The 18456-nt window shown below is 41.3% G+C and overlaps 2 protein-coding genes across 8 annotated transcripts in view; one reads left to right on the top strand and one right to left on the bottom strand.

The window, feature by feature from the left end:
* APPL2 (adaptor protein, phosphotyrosine interacting with PH domain and leucine zipper 2) overlaps positions 1-11785 on the top strand; it is a 96044-nt gene extending 84259 nt beyond the window's left edge. The window contains exon 21 of one of the 3 annotated variants that reach the window (XM_073324198.1): positions 9297-11785. In XM_073324198.1, coding sequence (XP_073180299.1) covers positions 9297-9350 — 54 coding nt within the window. In that variant the 3' untranslated portion in view covers positions 9351-11785. Of the gene's footprint in view, positions 1-3357; positions 3386-5136; positions 5561-9296 lie in introns of those variants that run through there. The other 2 variants (XM_073324180.1, XM_073324213.1) reach the window with 2 other exon arrangements.
* WASHC4 (WASH complex subunit 4) overlaps positions 1-18456 on the bottom strand; it is a 65839-nt gene that overhangs the window by 25937 nt on the left and 21446 nt on the right. For all 5 annotated transcript variants that reach the window (XM_073324121.1, XM_073324131.1, XM_073324149.1 and 2 more), the window contains 7 exons: positions 11555-11675; positions 8794-8917; positions 8553-8680; positions 7526-7686; positions 6194-6320; positions 4312-4437; positions 3679-3786 (listed from right to left, as the gene is read on the bottom strand). In XM_073324121.1, the coding sequence (XP_073180222.1) occupies positions 3679-3786; positions 4312-4437; positions 6194-6320; positions 7526-7686; positions 8553-8680; positions 8794-8917; positions 11555-11675 (895 nt within the window). The remainder of the gene's footprint in view (positions 1-3678; positions 3787-4311; positions 4438-6193; positions 6321-7525; positions 7687-8552; positions 8681-8793; positions 8918-11554; positions 11676-18456) is intronic.

Below are 18456 nucleotides of genomic sequence, written 5' to 3'. Positions count from 1 at the left end.
TGAACCAAGCTAAGTAAATCCAGAATACTTCGCCTACCAAATTTAATTGGATTCTCTATTGTAAATGCTGGTAAAGATACATAACTCAGCACTGGCATAAGACAGGTACACAGTAAACAGGCATTGTGGAAGCATGCACATAGCTTTGCATGTACACATCACTTCTGTTGTATACACCATCTCTACTATTCCTGTAGGAGTGCTTTCTTTCAGTAGGAAGAAATCCAGCAGTGCCCAACTTTATGGGCTGAATAACCACAAATCTATAAGTGCACACATGAAGAAGGTCCCCAAGGCAACCAGCACTTGTCTATCACATTGTGCAAGCGGAAAAACATAGCAAGGACCAACTACCAAAGTGAGCTCCCAGTTCTGCTCCCACTGCAGCATGTGGAATTTTTTGCAATGGACTTCAGTGGGAATGTGATCAGTGACTAGCTAGACTCATATTTAGGAGTATGGACTTGATTCAAAAGAGGTATGACTCTCTTCAAGATTTGGTGCAATAGGAGAGAATTCCTTCTCTGATTATAAGAATATACGCTCAGCTTGAAACTCTTCCCCTTCAGTGCTGTCACATGTTCCAGGTACATGCAGCAAAACAACTGCTGTGCTGCAGAATAGACTATGTACACCCTAATGCTGCATTAATTTGGAAAAACACATTAACAGATTAGCAGGTACCACAGAGGGCCTGCAGTAAGTGACTTTATGCTGTTTACTGATATTAGCCTTTTGTTTACTTTTTAAGAAGGGGATTAATTAAACATCAGCCTATTCATACAGTGGGTTGGGGGGTGTAAATCTCTTATTCCTGGTATCTGTTTGACATACAAATCTTTTAGTGCGCTTGGATCATATTGCTATTTTTAAAGCTTGGAATTTATTTAAAGCTGTAAAAAAACTATAGAACAATTATCTGAACCATATGGGTATTGCCCATTTTTTAAAGCATGTGTAGTTTTCATAGCAGCTTTATTGTTTCAGACAGGTTTCCTGGTTCTCTGTTCAACAGTGATACCCTTGAAATGTGTTAGATCTGTCTATTAAACTACAACAAACATTTTGTTTATACTAAAAATGTGATGGAGGAGATGTGCTAGATTATAGCTAAATTTATGTTACATATATTAAGTAAGAATCTGAAAAATATGCATATCTACTGTTTAAATATGTAATGTGTTAAACACTGAGCAGAATTATGCGCACAAGAGAAATGGAAGAAATGGAAAATCCAATAGCACCATTTACATCATGCATGTATCTTCCTTTGGAGTTCAGCTGCAAGAGAACATATATACTAGCATTTCACATCAGGAGAGCTAAGCTGAAAACCCATTTTCCCCTTTGCCCACATAACGTAATTCAGAAATCCAAGGGCAGCAAGTGTTCCAAGTGAGGTGCATTGGTCCCACTTCTGGGAAAGCTTGCACAGCACCTGTGTACATTTTATATCAGACAACTGGCACTTCCATAAGCATTAAATTTACCCTACCCTTTCCTTTTAAAGAATTTGAACATTATATAGTAATCATTGAAAGTACTGTATATGTGAGGCCCTAAAATTGTACCAGCCTGCATGCTTATACACACCATCGCAAATCACTTTAATAAAATAACAGTAAAGCAATAAAGTAACAAAGAACAAGCAGGCCAAATGAAAGAACAGCACCCATCTGTGGAGTCACAGGTAGGGCTGTCGATTAATTGCAGTTAACTCATGCGATTAACTCAAAAAAATTAATCACGATTAAAAAAATTAATTGTGATTAATCAGTTTTAATCGTACTGTTAAACAATAGAATACTGTACCAATTGAAATATATTAAATATTTTGGATGTTTTTCTACATTTTCATATATACTGTATTCTGTGTTATAATTGAAATCAAAGTGTACATTATTTTATTACAAATATTTGCACTATACAAACGGCAAACAAAAGAAATAGTATTTTTCAATTCACCTCATACAAGTAGTGTAGTACAATCTCTGTCATGAAAGTGCAACTTACAAATGTAGATTTTTTTTTGTTACATAACTGCACTCAAAAACAAAACAATGTAAAGCTTCAGAGCCTACAAGTCCACTCAGTCCTACTTCTTGTTCAGCCAATCGCTAAGACAAACAAGTTTGTATACATTTATAGGAGATAATGCTGCTCTCTTCTTATTTACAATATCACCAGAAAGTGAGAATAGCTATTTGCATGGCACTTATGCAGCTGGTATTGCAAGGTATTTATGTGCCAGATATGCTAAACATTTGTATGCTCCTTCATGCTTTAGCCACCATTCCAGACAACATGCTTCCATGCTGATGACGCTCGTTAAAAAAATAATGAGTTAATTAAATTTGTGACTGAATTCTTTGGGGGGAGAATTGTATCTCTCCTGCTCTGTTTTACCCACATTCTGCCATATATTTCATGTTATAGCACTGTCGGATGATTACCCAGCACATGCTGTTCATTTTAAGAACACTTTCACTGCAGATCTGACAAAACACAAAGAAGATATCAATGTGAAATTTTTAAAAATAGCTACAGCACTGGACCCAAGGTTTAAGAATCTGAAGTGCCTTCCAAAATCTGAGAGTGACGAGGTATGGAGCATGCTTTCAGAAATCTTAAAAGAGCAACACTCCAAAGTGGAAACTACAGAACCTGAACCACCAAAAAAGAAAATCAACCTTCTGCTGATGGCGGCATCTGACTCAGATAATGAAAATGAACATGAGTCGGTCCGCACTACTTTGGATTGTTATCGAGCAGAATCCGTCATCAGTATGGAAGCATGTCCTATGGAATGGTGGTTGAAGCATGAAGGGACATATGAATCTTTAGCGCACCAGGCATGTGAATATCTTGCAACGCCAGCTAGAACAGTGCCATGAGAATGCCTGTTCTCACTTTCAGGTGACATTATAAACAAGGAGCGGGCAGCATTACCTCCTGCAAATGTAAACAAACTGGACTGGCTGAACAAAAAGTAGGACTGAATGGACTTGCAGGCTCTAAAATCTTACATTGTTTTGTTTTTGAATGCAGTTTTTTGTACTTAATTCTACATTTGTAAGTTCAACTTTCATGGTAAAGAGATTGCACTACAGTACTTGTATTAGGTGAATTGAAAAGTACTATTTCTTTTGGGGGGGGTTTACAGTGCAAATACTTGTAATCAAAAATAAATAAAAAGTGAGCACTGTACACTTTGTATTGTGTGTTGTAATTGAAATCAATACATTTGAAAACGTCAAAAACATCCAAAAATCTTTAAATAAATGGTATTCTATTATTGTTTAACAGTGCACTTTATTGTGCGCTTAATCACATTTAATTTTTTTAATTGTTTGACAGCCCTAGTCACAGGAAAAGATCAGAACAAGGCCAAGACATGAGGAGCAAGTGGATACAAGAATGGAGCGAGTGTGCGCGCCACTGGGGGAAGAAAGAGGAGCGACATAACAGGAATATCATCTTTGTTGCATGTCAGTACAGTGACTAGAACAATGGGGCCCTGATTCTTGGTTAGGGTTCTTAAGTGCTATAATAAAAACAGCAGCAACAGAAATTGTAATGGACAGGGTGGAGCGAGACCACAGACAGTTTCAAATCAGACAAAAAATTTTGATTTTGAATGAGAGGTTAAATGAAACTATTGAAACTTGGATTACATACCTTGGCTATAGAAATAGAGTTAAGAGCCTGATGCTGGAGATGCTGAGTTATGTGTGTCACAGAATCTGCCACAACCATACTTCTTCTATAAAATGTATGTTCTATTGCCTGCAGTCAGTTCCAAAACACAGTGGTTCATATTAATTATAAAGTGGCAATTTAAGTAATTTCTTTCTATACTAACCACACTGTCCACCTGGCAATATAGGATTTCCCTTCACCACCCTTGTATTTTAGATTAACTAGAGATGATGAACACCCAACACTTTTGCAAAAAATCAGACCACTTATTAAGACATCCATATATGGTTTTCAGACCCTAACTTGAGGTAACCATTTCTCTTTTAAAATCTTAGCCCTATGTGTTCTCTATTTCAGCTCAACTTTAGAAAGATACTCTTCAAAACAGTGAACATCTTTCCCTGCAAAAAAATAGGATTGAGATAAAAAGCAAACTGTGGAAGGTGTTTAGAAATTACATAAATATACCTTCCCTTTCTCTTCTCCATCCCATCCAACCTTTAAGTAGAAGTCACTTTGAAGTATTCTATCACTCAGTTCTTTGCATGTGGTGTCTCACAGCAGCTCTATGATAATGCTTAGATGAAATCATAATGCAATCCTATAACCTACCTTGAGAAGTTCCACAAGTCTGCATAATGCTTTCACTGAGGTTTTGGTCATAGGTTTTTGCATTGACATGTAGAGATTCATTGTGGTTTTAATGATGGTGCTAAGGCTGTAAGCATAAAGAAAACCCTAGAAACAAATTGGGGGAAAAAAATAATCTCCACAGTAATGTCAGACAAGTAAATATTCTCAATTTTTTTATTACCATGCAGAACATAAATTCCTGCCTTTTCACTAGCCCCTCCAGAGCATAAGCAGCTCTCTTATGGACAGTCCAAGCTTGTATAGTCACATAAAACTGGAAGTGAAGATCTGTCAGTTAGTTTGCAATTATGAAGCTGCAAAGGAATCAGCAAGTCATTAAGTCAGCTAACTATAGCTTTAGGAACAATCAGTACAATTAGATCACAAGCCAGTGAACCAAGCATTCAGACAGACTAATCGCAGTTCGAGTTCACTGTAACCAAACTAGGGTCACTAAATGTCCCAATATTAGAGGCTTTGTCTTATATATGCAACTATACCGCCCTGCCACCCCCACCCCCAAAAAAAAAGCGTACCAATTTTTCACACTTGCTATCTGCTCACCCTAAACCCAACCAAGAGGCATCAAGGTAGAGAAATTGGACTAGGATGAGCAAAAACAGTTGCATAGTCCCCAAGAGATAAGTGAAATCAGTAAGATACATGAAGTCATTGTAAACCTCTACAAATTCTTTAAAAATCCATATTTCAAAATAAAAAACAAAGGAATGGAAAACTGAAAAAAAACCAAAGAATATCATTAACATAGGCATTAAAATGTGCAAACTCTTTCAATCAATTTAGGCTACATCCAGAAAGTCCAGAAGAGCATCCAAGTATTCAAAACACAACTTTCAAATGGAATACAGCAAAAACTTGGAGAAATACAGCAAGTTAAAGGTGAAACTTTCAATTTGGTATAGAGAAAAATAGCACAGCATATTAAAAGTAACTACTCCAAATGAGAAGAATAGATTCTCCCATTGGGATATCTTCAGATCCTTAATTCTTTATTTATTCTCATTTTAAGGAGAGTTTAAGTATTAAAAAAAAAAAAACTTTTCATGTATAATGTGAGCTCAGAAGGAAAAAATTGATACTGAAACCTGGAACTATCAGTATCCATCAACAAAGGCAGAAGTGAGGACAGAGCTGTGACAAATTAATGGAGAAGACACTAGTGTTGTGTCTATTGTACATTCTCTATTAAACCTGAATTTATTTTTGATCAATGTTTCGTCAGGAAGCGGCATACAAAATGTGAAAAAAATAAATGCAGAAATCATGTATACATACAGCAAAACTATGCACTCTTACCAGAAAAGAAAATTAATTGCATCAGATGCTAAAGAGAGAATCCCAAAGCACTGTCGTTGAGTGCAACACAATTAGGCAATAGCCTGGAACTTGTTGCCAGAAATAAGAATATGATAAATACAACTAAATTTGACCCTCATCCCTGCCCCAATGTAAGCATCTCAGCATTGACAGTATACTCGAGAAAGACTACATGGGAAATGGGAACTACCTTGGGAAATCACTGAAGCTTCATTGGAAAGATTCCAGCTTCAGCCCATGAAGATTCACTCAGACATACTACTTTTTTCACTTCCCAGAAAGCCCCATTTCTATCATTCTATTCTATACCGTTCTATTAAGAACTAGACTGGACAACACATTTGAGAACATATTGCAGGGAAAAACCCTGCATTTGCAAGGGAACGCTAAGACGACCACATAACTTCTATGATTCGTTTTCAATACTCACTAGCTTCCTTCTAATCACCCAGTTCCTCATGCAAAAAGCAGCACAAATACACTACATATAATTCAACTAGCAGCATAGTGAAAAATAACCCACCTGTATAAAGACATTACATCTGTTAGAAAGGTCTTCTGCAAACTTATCCATCCGCTGTTCCTTAGACAAGATAGATTCCATTTTTGTCATCCATGAGCTCACAAAGACATAATATGACTGCATCTCTCTGGAGAAAGAAAAACAGGTTACTCACTTCTGTAAGTGAGAGACACAAGCTTCTGAGCTTAGACAGAGTTCTTCTTCAGGTCTGGGAAACGTACGCAGTGCATCATAACTGAGTGGACACTCTGCATACGTTTCCCAGTCCTGATGAAGAGCTCTGTGTAAGCTCAAAGCTTGACTCTCTCACCAACAGCAGTGGGTTCAATAAAAAAAAAATATTACTTTCCCTATTCACTTTCTCCATGCCATTCATAATTTTATAGACCTCTATCATATTCCCATTTAATTATCTCTTTTCTAAACTGAATAGTCCCAGTCTTTTTAATCACTCCTCCTCATCTGGAAGCTGTTTCAGCCCTAATCATTTTTGTTGCCCTTCTCTGTACCATTCCCAATATTAATATATCTTTTTTGAGATGGAGTGACCAGAACTGCACACAGTATTAAAGGTGTGAATGCACCATGGATTTACCAGTGGCATTATATTTTCTAATTCCTTTCCTAATAGCTCCTAAAATTCTGTTAACTTTTTTTTGACTGGTGCTTACCACTGAACAGATATTTTCAGAGAAGTATCCATAGTGATTCCAAGATCTTTCTTGCAAGGTAACGACGAATTTGGAGCCCATCATTTTGTATGTATCGTTGGGATTAATTTTTCCAAAGTGCATTACATTTTGCATTTATCAACACTGAATTTCATCTGCCATTTTGTTGCCCAGTCACCCAGTTTTGTGAGATCCCTTTGTATCTCTTCACAGACAGCTATCTAGCTATCGAGTCATTTTGTATTGTCTGAAAACTTTGACACCCCTTTGTTTACCCCCTTTTCCAGCTCTTTTCTGTTGTATAGCATTGGTCCCAGTACAGATCCTTGGGGGACACTGCTATTTTATCTCTCTCCATTGGGAAAATTGATGTTTATTCCTATACTTTGTTTCCTATCTTTTAACCAGTTACGGATCCATGAGAGGACCTTCCCATCTATCCCATGACTGCTTACTTTGCTTAAGAGTGTTTGGTGTGGGGCCTTGTAAAAGGCTTTCTGAAAGTTGAAATCCTCAAAGAATTCTAACAGACTGAGGCATGATTTCCTTTTGCAAAAGCCATGTTGACTTTTCCCCAATATATCATGTTCATTTTGTTCTTCTAAGTTTGTTAATGATAATAAGTAGTATCTCAAAAGGTGCAGTCCTTTATAAAACCTACTTGGTAAGTAACTGAGCCTTCTGTTGTAGAAAACTCTCCCTTTGAGTTTTAATCGCATGATGGCTTCTCCTATCCAGAAGTTTGGCAGCAGCGGGCATTTTCTGGATCAGAAAGTTATCAGCAAACCAAATAATATTAGCAGTTAATGTGATGGCGGGCACCTAGAGCACCAAAAGAGGAGAAAAAATTAAAATCAAACAAATGGGTAGCAATTCCTAATAATTAGGATTGACATGAAATTAATTCCAGTCACAAAAATCTAAAAAAAAAAAAAAAGAAATCAACATTATACCACTCCTCACAAGCTCAGAACTTTTTTACTTGAACTATTCGTTATACGTCAGAAAGAGTGCAAAACTTTAACAGTATTAATCAACTATTCTTTGTATGCAGCACAAGTGCTATGCATTTAAAAAAAAAAGTTCCTGCCCTGAAAAGCATATATTTACATCAATACGCAGAATTATTATTATAAATGTTTCTCTGGTGTTAAGCCACACACTGCTCATATGTTCATGTATTTTGAATGAGCTACAATATATTCTACTGTAGTCAAGATTTTCCACTTTGCACGAATGCCAGGAAATCTTACGGCCAAAGCGTTAAGGTACAAAGTCTTTCCTCAATCCCCTAATATACTAGAAAAAATACACAAATAGAAACCACAATAAAAAATATTTTTTCTCCTCAAGAACATTAACTATCTTTAATAAAATCAAAACATTTCACTTCTGTAACTTAGCTAAGCTTGTAACCCAATCTAAAACCATCAAGAGAGTAAATAAGTCAACTTATCCAAAAATAAGCTTTTAAAAAGTTAGAATAATATTAAAGCTGACACATCTAATACTGATAGCAAAGAAATGGAGATGAGGTAGACACAACCTCCTTTTGTACTCAGAATAATTATGTTTTACTTCTGAAAAACCTAACCATACTGCATTTTAATAAAAACTAAAATATAATTAATTTCATTTTGCTTTTAATATATTTTTAAAATTATTAAAGGAAACAGCAAAATCTTCACCTTTTTGCCAATGTCCAGTAACGATTTGTAAAATTTCTTGTCTACTGTCCGAAAAATCTGAAAATGCAGTACAAAGAGACCACAAATTCCTACGTACTTATCTCTCTGGTCAATTTCTGAGGGTTCACCTTGTATAAATACATACAGAAGAAAATATTTTTGAAATCTGTTTCTAGACAAACAATATAAAAACTTTTACAAACAATGAAGTCCGCATGAAAAAAAGCGCATCTTGAATTACCAAGTTTAGCTTCAACATTTGCAAAAATTGTGCGAATACTATGTGCAAACTCTTCAGCAAAAGTGCTATTCTTCGAGACAGCCACTCCTCCATTGAGAGTGTCAAACTGTTGTTCTATACATGCCTGAAAGAAAACAATACTCATTTACAATGCTAGTTTCATGAAGTTTCGGCATTCAGTGAATATTGTTATTACAAATAGGTTGTCTCATAGCATGAATCTGGAAAGTCACAGTTTCAATTTAGAACACAGGTGAAGTCAATGTTCAGATGTGTTTTGTCTGGTTTATTACACTGAATGAATTTTAGTAATGGGGGGAAGAGATTTTTTTTTTATTTTCTTTTTTTAGCAAGAATGTGGGCTTTATGTTTTGTAATTGATTCGTTTTGCTTATGTAAAGCACTCAGACAACTCAGTTGTGGGAGATTATATGCATTTCCAGAATAAAATACATTACTAAAAAGCTCTTGGCTGATCAAGGGTATTGCCTCATTTTTTTTAGGATGTGAATCATGAAGCTGAGATGTTCAACAACAGGACACACATGATATGGTAACCTTAGTAAGGAAAGATGAAAAGTATGTTGGTGGATATATTGGAAAATATTTAATAATTTATAATTTTGTTTTAATATATCCTTCACGTTCTTTGTTCCGGTCAAGGAGGAAAAAAAATTGTCTTGCTTGCATACTGGACAAATTCCTATTGAGCCATCCAAATTAAACATACAATAAAGTCTTTGTGTAAATGTGACATCGGAGAGAATTAAAATGGAAAATTCTTCTTATGTAGCTGGCAATCCGATTCCATAAAGTAAGAAGCATTTCTCGCTGAATAAACTGAACTGTTTGACAATAAAGTGTACTTACAATTGGCATTTAGGAGGTTATTTGTAGGAGCAGGGGACTGACATTAATTAGGATATAACAATTAGAAAAGACCTAAGTGTAACATAATGTGAAATGTCTATCTTGTTTTAATGCTTGTTTAACATATCAAAAAAAAGTTTACAATTTCAAATTTAAGTATTAAGGGCCAAATCCTCAGCTGGTGTATTTCAGCATAGTTCCACTGAGACAATGCAGCTACACTGATTCCCACCATCTGAACCCCTTTAATTTCCATATTTAAAGTTTAAGAAAGACTTTCTTAAAACAAAGATCTCCACGCAGTTTTAGGTCAAGATATCCAAGACTGTTAAGTTTGTAAAAGAACAACACAGAATTTTTGGCTTGAAAGACTATTCGTGCCTGTAGAATCCAATTTATTTCTTACATAATTTGCCATCGCTACATGCCATCCACCTGCATCAGTGGGGACAGTCCCAGCAGCAAGGAAAGGAGACACTCGCCAAGGGACAATAGGTAGCTCCTCCCCTGGTAGCCTCAGGCACCCATTGACCAGCTGGGCAAGAGGTATTCTGATTGGTCAGCATTCCCCAGCTCCCAGGATTTAGCCCAGTGTAGGGGCCACATGGAACCTGTTTCAGCTCCGTTCCAGCAGCCCACCCTACCCACCCATATGAGGAACAGGAACTCAGCCTGATAGATGCTGCAGATCTAGCCAATTGCCTGTTTAGGGGGTAAGGAAGGAACTTTTCTCCCATGGGCCAATTGGTGGAGGACCAGGGAGTTTTGTGCCTGGCTCACAGCACCTCTAAGCCACAGTTGGTTAAGTATGAACATGCAGGGTACCTAACTGAGGTACTGGGTGGTGCTGTTTACTTGTTGAAACTTGCAGCTAGTTTCCAGGACAGTTGAGAGAATGCAATGAATGGTTCCCAGAGGTAACAGACCTGGGATTTTGGTGATGGGCCTTATGCTCATGTGATAAGTGGAGACCTTGTGGTCTTCATGGTCCCCATCCTGCTGCACCTGAATCGGGGAGGGTGCTTGGACTCAGAGAGCAGAATCCTGGGGAGTAGACTGAAGAGTGCTACCCAGCATTATAGGTTATATGGTAAGAAGCCCTGTAACCCCCGCACTGGAACCAATTAAATGCCCGTTATAGGAGAGTGTGGGTGATGGGCAGGTAGCACCCGTCACTTGTGTTAAAGCCTAATAAAAGTTGTGGCCTGCCATTTAATTCCAAGCCTGTGTCTGTTTTCATTTTTCCACTGTGTCCACATCAATGAAATTCTTGTTACAAACCTGATTACAGTACGGCATTTCTTACTCAGAAAAAACTCCCAGTGACTACAACAAAAGTGCAGGTCTGGGCTCATTATTGATTTGTGACTTTACAATTTACTATTCAGTGCACCAACTAGCTTGATCAACACACAATTTTCCCTAGGCTCTGTCAATACCATAATCTGCCTAAAACGTCAGTATCACAAATGCAGTCACTTTTCAACAAGACTGCTACCAGCAGGCTTATAAACAATATGCATTCAAACTGTATTTTCAGGTTTTTTTCTCTGGCAAGAAATACTAGCTATGAACTTGCACATTTCTGGGCATTACCTTTTCTGGGCATTACCTTTTAGCCACAAGTTATTTTGTCATATGCACAAGCATGATGATGATTAAGGGGTATGATGAGAAGCTGCAGTTAAAATTCAGGTTTTAGCAAATACTTTCAAAATCAGAAATATTGTAGCTGCAAGGAAAATATCTAAAGTTAAATCATATCCAAAGAAAATCAAAGCACTTACAGAAGATCAATATCCTATCATACAACATTTTAGAAATTAAGTCCCTAGGATACAGCTTCCCACAGAACTGTGGAATGTGTGTTAGATGATCTAAATTTATTTACCTGGAATATCATTCCATCGAGTAACTGGCCTTCCAGTTTTAACAACAACTTCTCAAATGGCTTCAGTTTATCCTCCTGAATCCCAAACTTTGAAGGGTTGTGATGGACAGATTTTAGTAGCCTTGAGAAAGAACATACATAATCCAATTAAAATAAAATAACACAGTTTGTATCGCATCTTATATTTGTTTCAAGGAGTCCTCCATTCTAAGGGTATGTCTACACTGCAGCTGGGAGAGTGCTTCCCAGCATAGGTAGACAGACATGAGCTAGCTCTTCTCAAGCTAGTGTGCTACAAATTGCAGTGTAGCCCAAGGTAGCTTGGGCTAGCCACCTGAGTTCGAACCTGCCTGAACTCCCTGAGTATATACTTGGGCAACTAGCCCAAGCTGCCACCCATGCTACCCCTGGTTGCACTGCTATTGTTAGCTCCATTAAAGCTAGCATGTTTGCCTACCCGCATTGGGAAGCACACTTCCAGCTGCAGTGTCGTTGTACCCTAAGCCCTGGTCTACACTAGGACTTTAGGTCGAATTTAGCAGCGTTAAATCAATGTAAACCTGCACCCGTCCACACAATGAAGCCCTTTATTTCGACTTAAAGGGCTCTTAAAATCGATTTCCTTACTCCACCCCTGACAAGTGGATTAGCGCTTAAATCGACGTTGCCGGCTCGAATTTGGGGTACTGTGGACACAATTCGATGGTATTGGCCTCTGGGAGCTATCCCAGAGTGCTCCATTGTGACCGCTCTGGACAGCACTCTCAACTCAGATGCACTGGCCAGGTAGACAGGAAAAGAACCGCGAACTTTTGAATCTCATTTCCTGTTTGGCCAGCGTGGCAAGCTGCAGGTGACCATGCAGAGCTCATCAGCACAGGTGACCATGATGGAGTCCCAGAATCGCAAAAGAGCTCCAGCATGGACCGAACGGGAGGTACGGGATCTGATCGCTGTTTGGGGAGAGGAATCCGTGCTATCAGAACTCCGTTCCAGTTTTCGAAATGCCAAAACCTTTGTCAAAATCTCCCAGGGCATGAAGGACAGAGGCCATAACAGGGACCCGAAGCAGTGCTGCGTGAAACTGAAGGAGCTGAGGCAAGCCTACCAGAAAACCAGAGAGGCAAACGGCCGCTCCGGGTCAGAGCCCCAAACATGCCGCTTCTATGATGAGCTGCATGCCATTTTAGGGGGTTCAGCCACCACTACCCCAGCCATGTTGTTTGACTCCTTCAATGGAGATGGAGGCAATACGGAAGCAGGTTTTGGGGACGAAGAAGAAGATGATGATGATGAGGTTGTAGATAGCTCACAGCAAGCAAGCGGAGAAACCGGTTTTCCCGACAGCCAGGAACTGTTTCTCACCCTGGACCTGGAGCCAGTACCCCCCGAACCCACCCAAGGCTGCCTCCTGGACCCAGCAGGCAGAGAAGGGACCTCTGGTGAGTGTACCTTTTAAAATACTATACATGGTTTAAAAGCAAGCATGTGAAAGGATTACCTTGCCCTGGCATTTGCGGTTCTCCTAGATGTAGTCCTAAAGCCTTTGCAAAAGGTTTCTGGGGAGGGCAGCCTTATTGCGTCCTTCATGGTAGGACACTTTACCACTCCAGGCCAGTAACATGTACTCGGGAATCATTGTAGAACAAAGCATTGCAGTGTATGTTTGCTGGCATTCAAACGACATCCGTTCTTTATCTCTCTGTGTTATCCTCAGGAGAGTGAGATATAATTCATGGTCACCTGGTTGAAATAGAGTGCTTTTCTTCAGGGGACACTCAGAGGAGCCCATTCCTGCTGGGCTGTTTGCCTGTGGCTAAACAGAAATGTTCCCCGCTGTTAGCCACAGGGAGGGGGGAAGGTTGAGGGGGCAGTCATGCGGTGGGGGGAGGCAAAATGCGACCTTGTAACGAAAGCACATGTGCTATGTATGTAATGTTAACAGCAAGGAAAGAGTGTAGCCACTGTTTTATAAAATGTGTCTTTTTAAATACCGCTGTCCCTTTTTTTTTCTCCATCAGCTGCATGTGTTTCAATGATCACAGGATCGTCTCCTTCCCAGAGGCTAGTGAAGCTTAGAAAGAAAAAAAAATGCACTCGCGATGAAATGTTCTCCGAGCTCATGCTGTCCTCCCACACTGACAGAGCACAGACGAATGCGTGGAGGCAAATAATGTCAGAGTGCAGGAAAGCACAAAATGACCGAGAGGAGAGGTGGCGGGCTGAAGACAGGACTGAAGCTCAAATGTGGCGGCAGCGTGATGAGAGGAGGCAGGATTCAATGCTGAGGCTGCTGGAGGACCAAACCAGTATGCTCCAGTGTATGGTTGAGCTGCAGCAAAGGCAGCTGGAGCACAGGCTGCCACTGCTGCCCCTCTGTAACCAACCGCCCTCCTCCCCAAGTTCCATAGCCTCCACACCCAGACGCCCAAGAACGCGGTGGGGGGGCCTCCGGCGAACCAGCCACTCCACCACAGAGGATTGCCCAAAAAAATAAAGCTGTCATTCAATAAATTTTAAAGTTGTAAACTTTTAAAGTGCTGTGCGGCATTTTCCTTCCCTCCTCCACCACCCTCCTGGGCTACCTTGGTAGTCATCCCCCTATTTGTGTGAGGAATGAATAAAGAATGCATGAATGTGAAGCAACAATGACTTTATTGCCTCTGCAAGCGGTGATTGAAGGGAGGAGGGGCGGATGGTTAGCTTACAGGGAAGTAGAGTGAACCAAGGGGCGGGGGGTTTCATCAAGGAGAAACAAACAGAACTTTCACACCGTAGCCTGGCCAGTCATGAAACTGGTTTTCAAAGCTTCTCTGATGCGTACCGTGCCCTCCTGTGTTCTTCTAACCGCCCTGGTGTCTGGATGCGCGTAACCAGCAGCCAGGTGATTTGCCTCAACCTCCCACCCCGCCATAAACGTTTCCCCCCTTACTCTCACAGATATTGTGGAGCACTCACCAAGCAGTAATAACAGTGGGAATATTGGTTTCGCTGAGGTCTAAGCGAGTCAGTAAACTGCGCCAGCGCGCCTTTAAACGTCCAAATGCACATTGTACCACCATTCTGCCCTTGCTCAGCCTGTAGTTGAACAGCTCCTGACTACTGTCCAGGCTGCCTGTGTACGGCTTCATGAGCCATGGCATTAAGGGGTAGGCTGGGTCCCCAAGGATACATATAGGCATTTCAACATCCCCAACAGTTATTTTCTGGTCTGGGAATAAAGTCCCTTCCTGCAGCTTTTGAAACAGACCAGAGTTCCTGAAGATGCGAGCGTCATGCACCTTTCCCGGCCATCCCACGTTGATGTTGGTGAAACGTCCCTTGTGAACCACCAGAGCTTGCAGCACTATCGAAAAGTACCCCTTGCGGTTTATGTACTCGGCGGCTTGGTGCTCCGGTGCCAAGATAGGGATATGGGTTCCGTCTATGGCCCCACCACAGTTAGGGAATCCCATTGCAGCTTTCAGAGAAATCTGTGTCCATGTCCTGATCACTCACGTGACCGCGCTGACGTCGCCTCCTCGCCCGGTATCGCTTTGCCAGGTTCCAGTGCTGCATATACTGCTGGATAATGCGTGTGGTGTTTAATGTGCTCCTAATTGCCAAAGTGAGCTGAGCAGCCTCCATGCTTGCCTTGGTATGGCGTCCGCACAGAAAAAAGTCGCGGAACGATTGTCTGCCGTTGCTCTGACGGAGGGAGGGGCGACTGACGACATGGCTTACAGGATTGGCTTCAGGGAGCAAAAATCAACAAAGGGGGTGTCTTTACATCAAGGAGTATTTCAGGCAGGACTTCACGGAGGGTTCCAATAAGAAATGGTGCACCTAAGTTATCGTTCTTATTGGAACAAGGAGGTTAGCCTGGCCTCTGATTGATACATGGCTAGATTTACCTCGCTGCACCTTCTCTGTGAGTGACTGCAATGTGACCTAGAGGAATGAGTCCCCTAGACAGGGGAGGGGGGGAAGCAAATGAGTACAAAACAAATCTGGTCTATTTCTTGTTTTGACCCACTCCATCTATCTTTTACATCTTTGGCTGGCAGCAGACGGTGCAGAAGGACTGCATGCCATCCACATCTCATGGCTGCTCGGCAGAAGATGGTACAGTACGACTGCTAGCCATCCTCATCTCTTGCCTGCCTGGCAGAAGATGGTACAATACGACTGCTAGCAGTCCATATCGCCTGCCCGCTCACCATAAGATGGTTCAATAGGACTGACTGCAGGACTAAAGAGAATAACCTGGTCAAGTCACTCCAAATTTAGTCCCTGCGCCCATGTCTGCCCAGGCGCTCCCAGCCGACGTGGCCAGGAACACCTCGGACACAACGAGGACGACTACCAGTCATATTGCACCGTCTGCTGCCAGAAGGCAATGGGTTGCTGCTACTGTGTAGCAATGCCATACCGCGTCTGCCAGCACCCAGGAGACATAGGGTGACGGTTACCTGAGCGGGCTCCATGCTTGCCGTGGTATGGCGTCTGCACAGGTAACTCAGGAAAAAAGGTAACTCACGAAACGATTGTCTGCCCTTGCTTTCACGGAGGGAGGGAGGGAACGGGGGCTTGACGATATGTACCCAGAACCACCCGCGACAATGTTTTAGCCCCATCAGGCATTGGGATCTCAACCCAGAATTCCAATGGGCAGCGGAGACTGCGGGAACTGTGGGATAGCTATCCACAGTGCAACACTCCGGAAGTCGACTCTAGCCTCGGTACTGTGGAAGCGCTCCGCCGAGTTAATGCACTTAATGCACTTAGAGCATTTTCTGTGGGGACACACACACTCGAATATATAAAACCGATTTCTAAAAAACCGACTTCTATAAATTCGACCTTATTCCGTAGTGTTGACATACCCTAAGAGTCTAGAGTCACTAGCACACAGATTGCAAACTGTGGGCTGTGACCCCAAATGGGGTCGTGCCATCAGCAGATGGGGTTCTGGGTCCAACAGGCCAGATTCAGCCTGCGAGACTATGCTGTTTACCCCTAAACGTGTCCAGATCTCCTCCACAAATGCTGCACCAGGAAGCTGCCCTTTTGTGTGGCCATTCTTATGATCTACAAAATGGCACTGTCTGCACATAAGAACGGCCCTACTGGGTCAGACCAAAGGTTCATCTAGCTCAGTATCCGGTCTGCCGACAGTGGCCAGTGCCAGATGCCCCGGAGGGAATGAACAGAATAGGTAATCATCAAGTGATCCATCCCGTCACCCATTCCCAGCTTCTGGCAAACAGAGGCTAGGGACACCATTCCTGCCCATCCTGGCTAATAGCCATTGATGGACCTATCCTCCATGAATATATCTAGTCCTTTTTTGAACCCTGTTATGGTCTTGGCCATCTCTTTTCCAAGCAGAAAAGTCCCAGTCTTATTAATCTCTCCTCATACGGAAGCCATTCCATACCCCTAATCATTTTTGTTGCCCTTTTCTGAACGTTTTCCAATTCCAATACACCTCTACCTAGATATAACACTGTCCTAGGGACCCAAAAAATCTTACTGCATTATAGGTGAAACCGCGTTATATCGAACTTGCTTTGATCCCCCAGAGCGCTGCTTTACCGTGTTATATCTGAATTAATGTTATATCGGGGTAGAGGTGTATATCTTTTTTGAGATGGGGCAATCACATCTGCACACAGTATTCAAGATGTGGCCATAACATGGATTTTTATAGAGGCAACATGATATTTTCTGTCCTATTATCTATCCCTTTCTTAATTATTCCCAGCATTCTGTTCTTTTTTTTTTTTGACTGCCACTGCACATTGAGTGGATGTTTCCAGAGAACTATCCACAATGACTCCAAGATCTCTTTCTTGAGTGGTAACACCTAATTTAGACCCCATCATTTTACATATATAGTTGGGGTTATGCTTTCCAATGTGCATTACTTTGCATTTATCAACATTAAATTTCATCTGCCATTTTGTTGCCCAGTCACCCAGTTTTGAGAGATCCTTTTGTAGCTCTTCGCAGTCTGCCTGGGTCATAACTATCTTTAGTAATTTTGTATCATCTGCAAATTTTGCCACCTCACTGTTTACCCCTTTTTCGAGATCATTTATGAATATGTTGAATAGGACTGGTACCAGAACAGACCCTTGGGGGACATCAATATTTACCTCTCTCCATTCTGAAAACTGACCATTTATATCTACCCTTTGTTTCCTATCTTTTAACCAGTTACCAATCCATGAGAGCACCTTCCCGCTTATCCCGTGGCAGCTTACTTTGCATAAGAGCCTTTGGTGATCTCACATGTACAGCGTGTGCAAAGGGTGCAGTGGGTACAGCAGTGCAGAGGGTGTACAGTGGGTACACTGGTGACCTCACATGTACAAAGGGTGCCATTCCGTAGATCAAAACAGCTGCCTCCTGGTACAGCATTTGTGGAGCAGATCCGGACACGCTGGCCGTGTGGAAGTGGCTGTGCAGATGCCAATTTGGCCATTTGTACCATCCGGCTGTGTAAGCACCCAGCTGAGGGACTTGAACGCAGAAGATCCTTATCAACAGCCTCACCAACAGAGCATCCTCTCTGCTCGAGCTGATAGGAGCTTCTGCTAGCCTTTTCTGAGATGCGAATCTGCAGTGGCTTGTAAACTCCTTAAGGAAGGGCCCATATCTTCTTTTATGCCACCCTGAGTACTCTGTTGGCACTCAAGGATAAAGAATCATAGTAAGTCACTGTCTCTGTGCTGCCCTAGTATCAGCACACAGGGCCTTCCTAAGTCGCGGCCTCATTTGCTTAACAGTGAATTCCTCTTTCTGATTTGTGATCAGAGTCACAGTGAACTCATTTTTACACAGGTTTCAGAGTAACAGCCGTGTTAGTCTGTATTCGCAAAAAGAAAAGGAGTACTTGTAGCACCTTAGAGACTAAC

This window comes from Lepidochelys kempii, chromosome 1 (genome assembly GCF_965140265.1).
Source record: "Lepidochelys kempii isolate rLepKem1 chromosome 1, rLepKem1.hap2, whole genome shotgun sequence".
Classification (NCBI taxonomy): Eukaryota; Metazoa; Chordata; order Testudines; family Cheloniidae; genus Lepidochelys; species Lepidochelys kempii.
The sequence above is the reverse complement of the archived record's forward strand: the minus strand, read 5'-3'. Positions and strand labels throughout refer to the sequence as shown.